At 35.6% G+C, this 6,201-nt stretch overlaps 1 protein-coding gene across 1 annotated transcript; it reads right to left on the bottom strand.

Moving 5' to 3' along the window:
• Nucleotides 1-752: 752 nt before the first annotated feature.
• LOC144343556 (uncharacterized) lies at nt 753-5,668 on the bottom strand. Its single transcript, XM_078006069.1, has 2 exons — nt 5,530-5,668; nt 753-943 (listed from the first exon to the last, which is right to left on the bottom strand). Exons 1-2 carry the CDS (start codon nt 5,666-5,668, stop codon nt 753-755), a joined length of 330 nt encoding a protein of 109 aa, XP_077862195.1.
• Between the last annotated feature and the right edge of the window lie 533 nt (nt 5,669-6,201).

Genomic DNA, 6,201 nt, shown 5'->3' with positions numbered 1-6,201 from the left:
TTCTATGACACTGTAAAACACGCTAAAATCACGTATCATCGTATTTCACCCCTTAAAATTCAAATTACTGAATAAACATTGATTATTGTGAGTTTATACTAAAATGCCTTGTAGAAATAAAACACAGAAAATTATAATTTATATGAGCTCAAACCAATCCCGACAAAACTTTATCACGAGCAGTGGTAACCGTGAATACTGGTTGAATCTGTCCCTAAATCATTTTACCTTTTACCCACTACCACTGCGAGGGAGGGATCATGGTATCGTATAGATGATCATAATAACAGTAACTGAATAAAATCGGAAAATAAAAACACGATTCATTGTGAACTACTTCTCGACAAAGCAATCCCAAACATTCAGTGTTTCTACATGTCGAAAAGTTATTTGACCGAAAACACATTCTTTTTCCCTTCGAAACAGTTCATTATTTTATACAGTATCACATTTACGTTGTACGTCCTCCCTACCATATACAACTATTGATTTCAATTAATAGATGAGTATGTCAGTGCTTCTTTCATTCATATATAGTCTAATGCCGTGTAGGTGAAAAATATAAAGGTTGTCATCAACATGTATATAAAAGTGGGATGTCCGGCTTGTTGCGTAACTGTTCCGGTACGTTTATACCGACTTGATCATCAACGAGGAATGATCTACGCTGGAGTTGACAGTGCCACTTACGACCTTGTCACATAAATGTCGCACTCGACGTCTAAATTCAAATGTAGATATACTAATAAGTCTTATTCAGTAGTCTCGCTTGCATCCAGAATGCTATCGGAAAGCAGTGATTCGTCCTGTATCTTGTCAAAGTCATTTATCTCAAGGCTTACTCGTTTGTCCGCCTCATTCTTATCCTTGACTTTACTCCTTCTACCACTTGTCAGTGATGGGACCTCTAAAGAAGTGCGATTTAAATAATCACTAGTGATATCTGTGTAACAAATTGAGAAATAGCATTTATTAGACATGTATTGTTTATGTGAGTACAATATGTGCATTGAAACCTACGTGAAAGTACGTATGCAACTATCATATGCCGGGTTGTATGGCGACTATCGTGTGCTGGTGTGTATGGCAAATACCGTGTGCTGGTGTGTATGGCAAACACCGTATGATGTTGCGTATGGCGACTATATCGTGTGCTGGTGTGTATGGCAAATACCGTGTGCTGGTGTGTATGGCAAACACCGTATGATGTTGCGTATGGCGACTATCGTGTGCTGGTGTGTATGGCAAATACCATGTGCTATTGGGTGTGGCAACTATCATATGCCGGCCGTTGTATGACAACAATTGTACGCCGGAGTGTATGGTAACTACCGTATGCTGGTGTAAATGGCAAGAATTGTGTGCTGGTGTGTATGGCAAATACCGTGTGCTGGTGTGTATGGCAAATACCGTATGCCGGAGTGTATGGTAACTACCGTGTGCTGGTGTGTATGGCAAATACCGTATGCCGGAGTGTATGGTAACTACCGTGTGCTGGTGTGTATGGCAAATACCGTACGCCGGAGTGTATGGTAACTACCGTACGCTGGTGTAAATGGCAAGAATTGTATGCTGGTGTGTATGACAAATACCGTATGATGGAATTACTAGTCTGCATATATAACCTGAAAACATATAAATGGAATGACTTTCTACATTTTTGAATTGTATGGAGCATTTGTAATTTCCCCCTATTGCTTCTTCGAGTTAGTGTGCTAGTGTACCATTGCATCTTTACAAGCACTACTGGTAAACTGCGATGTTTCGCTAATATTTTCGCCGATTTGTGGCCGATGTTTCTCCACCTGTTAGGATGCGATGATGTGATTCATTGCAGTTTACTTAGCGATTGTTGGATTCGTCGCAACCTGTCAGAAACCACATCAATCGGTTTGCTTGTTAGACAGGCACTCAGTTTACCAAGCAGACAAGTATTTTTATACCAGTAAGACAGATGGAAAAAGTGTACAGCAGAAAGTATTATTAAAATGTTAAATGGTGGTGCAGTAATAATTCCGGGTCATAGCTATCATTCATTGCCAAAAATAAAGGTCATAGTTTATTTGAACATCTCCAGGCACTGTGAAAAAATAGATTTTAAAATTATATGAATCAGGAATTTAACTATATAGGTTGCCAGTTCAAAGCCAGAGGACATTCCATAATTGGGGACCATGTTCACGATGTAGTCCTGATTAGTACACACTGTAAATAAAATTAAAGAACCAGTAAAATAACGGAAAGCCACTTTTACATCTAAATGACGTTCGACAAAAAAATACTCTCAAGGTTATTAATAATATTGTTGGTGTTATTTCTCTATTGCAGCTATTCTCAGATATAGTAAAAAGTATAATATGACCAGAGTAAACAACAAAATAGGATAAATTACGAAAAATAGTATTCACAATCATTTAATAAGTTAAATATTAACTGCAATATAGATGTTTAAAAATATGCGTCTTAGTGAACACTTTGAATTGTTGATGTCAAAAAGTAACTCATTCTAAATATTAGGAGTCGTAATAAATGAACGCCCGGTTACCGAATATCTTCGTATTGGCATATGATTTAACATGAATGTTGTGATTTCAACGGTGTGTGATGTGAGATGAATTCCTGGCTTTACAAATAAAACGAGCTGATGCATTCTAAACAGACTGTAATGTTTGATATAATGATCAGGACAGCCGGGTATAATATTTATTCATATCTCTGTGGACAACACAAACCAACAGGGATTGACACATTTAACAAGCAATACAAGAGGCATAGTCTCGGAATATATTGTTAACTCTTTCCCCAAAACGATTGTAAATTGGAACTAAAAACACGTGACAACATCTTTCAATATATTATAAGACTACACAAATTTAGGAAAATCTGTATGAAAGCAATAAAATAATGGCCACCAGTCAGTCATATTTGTTTTAATCATCAAAATAAAGAAAATTAAATATATATAACCTATTTCTTTATCACCACACAAAATTTGAGCAAAATCGCCTTGGTAATATAAACCGATCATTGCATTCCAGAAAATGTTTGATTTAAAATCAAAATGACCATCATACTAAAATTTATAGAATGGCCTTTTTATGTTGAGTAAGTTATAAATAATCACTCATACATCGTATTATATTGTCTCTTCAGAAAGGGGTTTTGTTGTTGAAATCAAATTAAATTAATATATTAATAATAAACCTTGTGCTGTCAATAATAGTTGTATGATAAAGGAATTATAAATAAATTAAGGTATTAAACAATGGCAGTCTTCCTTCACCGTACATTTGTTGCCATGGCAACCCGATAATGAAAAATCAATCTGACAACTGTAATTGATATAAACTTGACGGATGAACTCCATGTACCACTCTATATCGAAAGGTGAGCTCCATGTATAACTCTACTTCGAGAGATGAACTCATTGTATAACTTTATTTCGAGGGGTGAAGTCAATGTATAACTCTATTTCGCCTGACGACCTCCACGTATGTTACAGCCTACCTATAAGATAGATTGCTCAACATACCAGATTTGGGTCGATATGTAAGGATTTCTCGACATAGTCTTTAGACAATATAATGGTTTTGAACTTAATAATTAGAAAGCCAGGACTTTAGAACAACACTAAACAGTATGTATATATATATATACCCGTTTACTGTATATAATGAGTAACATACTAGGATTGAAACCACACTACGTCTTTTGCCACATAACAACGTCTTTATGTACAATTACTTTTATTGGGAAATTATTTGGCATCGAATAATTGTAGGATATGTCATTAGCGGGTATTATAACGAGTATCCATGAATTTTACATTCTGGTTTTATTTGTTGTTGTTCACAAAAACTCACGTAAAATCATATGACTACGGAACTACTTTTCGCAAAAAAAATTACTAAAAAACTATAAAATCGGGAAATTACCTATCCAATATGTAAAATTATCGGTTTGATGACAAAAAGTAAAGAAATGTTATATCATTATAAGATGACACAAATTATTGGAAGATTCTGGGGATTTTATTTTCCATGAAATTATGCATTTACATAGATTCGTAAATACATGCGAAAGACTTTGTACCTCACAATTTCCCTCACTCAACACTCACCTCTCCCCCCTTCCTCAATACTCACGTCGTTTCTTTTTCGACACTCATCTCTTTCAACACTCAACTTAGAACAAAAAGCATTTGATACACTAGTAATCTTGGTGACCTAATTAAGCTACTGTTGAATTTGTAGGTGAACCTGAAATGCGCTCTCCAAATCAAATATTTAACAGGAAGAGAAATAGACAAAAGGCAAAGAACCCTATACACGATTCAGAGATTGAGTTTCAGGAAAAATATAAAGTATTTTAAATATAGACCATACATCATTCTAATTTCACATTGTTTGTTTCTGTTTCTGATTCGACAATGGATGTGTTTAATTTAGCATTTCACATTTAATTCAGTGAACCCTCTATCAAGCGACTTGGGATTTATGTTAACTTTATAAGTGTAATGATTAATTGTAAATTACAATTCCATGTATTATTGTCCATTTAATTAACACATGCTCATTTCAGTGCAACTGTTTTTATGATAGAAACAAAATAATATACACCCACTCAATATACGCGCACCAAAGCGAAAAAGACGACCCTCATTTCTAAATATATCGTTTTCCAAATATGGTCATACAGGACAGGGCGTGATATTGGAAATTACTGCACTGTCTAAGCTATGTTAAGACACTTGCTATATGTTAAGGCGAAGGTTTGGTAAGGCTATTTACTATTTGAAATGCATATATGCTGTTTTTATACACGTGGCAACTGATATAAGTTACGACCTAGGCAACATTCTGTTATAATGCCTAGGCTATATGTATGGCTTATACTATGTTATTGCCTAGGCTATATGTATGGCTTATACTATGTTATTGCCTAGGCTTTATGTATGGCTTATACTATGTTATTGTCTAGGCTATATGTATGGCTTATACTATGTTATTGCCTGGGCTATATGTATGGCTTATACTATGTTATTGCCTAGGCTATATGTATGGCTTATACTATGTTATTGTCTAGGCTATATGTATGGCTTATACTATGTTATTGCCTAGGCTATATGTATGGCTTATACTATGTTATTGTCTAGGCTATATGTATGGCTTATACTATGTTATTGTCTAGGCTATATGTATGGCTTATACCATGTTATTGCCTAGGCTATATGTATGGTTTATACCATGTTATTGCCTAGGCTATATGTATGGTTTATACCATGTTATTGCCCAGGCTATATGTATGGCGTATACCATGTTATTGCCCAGGCTATATGTATGGTTTATACTATGCAAATACATACGCACATTGCTAAGGCATACGGGATGACACGGTCTTTGTATCTATGCACACTTGAAGTCGGAGAAAATTCAATATAGCTTTTAATTTAAATGTTAATAACTGTCATAGTTATATTGTAACATGTATGCAGTAAGGGTTCCGCTGTGTGTTATCAAAACAGTTTACCTGGTGGAGGTCTCTCCTTGCCGTCAGGTTCTCCTCTTTCCCTGGATATCTCCGAAGAACAGGTGTCAAATTCAATTTGCTCACGATAAGTTCTTTTAGCTGTGCGTATTTTCTGTGAGCTACTGGAACCACACCCCATGATTTTATGATCACTGAATACCAAGACGACGAGACGATACGATGTGATTGTCTTGTAACATATTACACATCATTTCTAGAAAATCCTGGTTTAATAATCTAATCACAGTCGAGAAGCTTTTATTTTACAATTATAACGTCGATGTTACCCATTGTGTCCTTGACAATAGCACTCATCAAAACGCCGATATGAAAAATCAGGTCTCATTGTCTACTGCTGATTATCCGGCCTTGAAGAAAAAGACAAAAAGCAGTTAGATAAAAAATGGATACTACACACTGTAAATGATTCATGATGTTAATGGTACCTACTGTTGGTAAGAGCTAGGTCACAGCCATGTAACGCACTATTAGTTTGTTATTAGTATTTGCTATGTCGATCACAAGTAATGAACAACCAAGGACAACTGTCACGTCTCTACTGCCTGTGCCAACAGAGAGAATACGGTGATATTTTCGTACAGTGAAAATCCGCTCGACGATATCTCCTTTAAACTCGGCAGCTCGTTACTATGACAACCGTCTTCATCTCGG

The sequence above is a fragment of the Saccoglossus kowalevskii genome, chromosome 1 (genome assembly GCF_978046115.1).
Source record: "Saccoglossus kowalevskii chromosome 1, keSacKowa6.1, whole genome shotgun sequence".
Classification (NCBI taxonomy): Eukaryota; Metazoa; Hemichordata; class Enteropneusta; family Harrimaniidae; genus Saccoglossus; species Saccoglossus kowalevskii.
The sequence above is the reverse complement of the archived record's forward strand: the minus strand, read 5'-3'. Positions and strand labels throughout refer to the sequence as shown.

Excerpts from the sequence above, each read along its gene's own strand:
- LOC144343556 (XM_078006069.1), bottom strand. The coding sequence starts at position 5,668 with ATGGGGTGTGGTTCCAGTAGCTCACAGAAAATACGCACAGCTAAAAGA. Across the intron at positions 944-5,529 it reads CAAGGAGAGACCTCCACCAG|ATATCACTAGTGATTATTTA; the intron begins GTAAACTGTTTT and ends TTTGTTACACAG.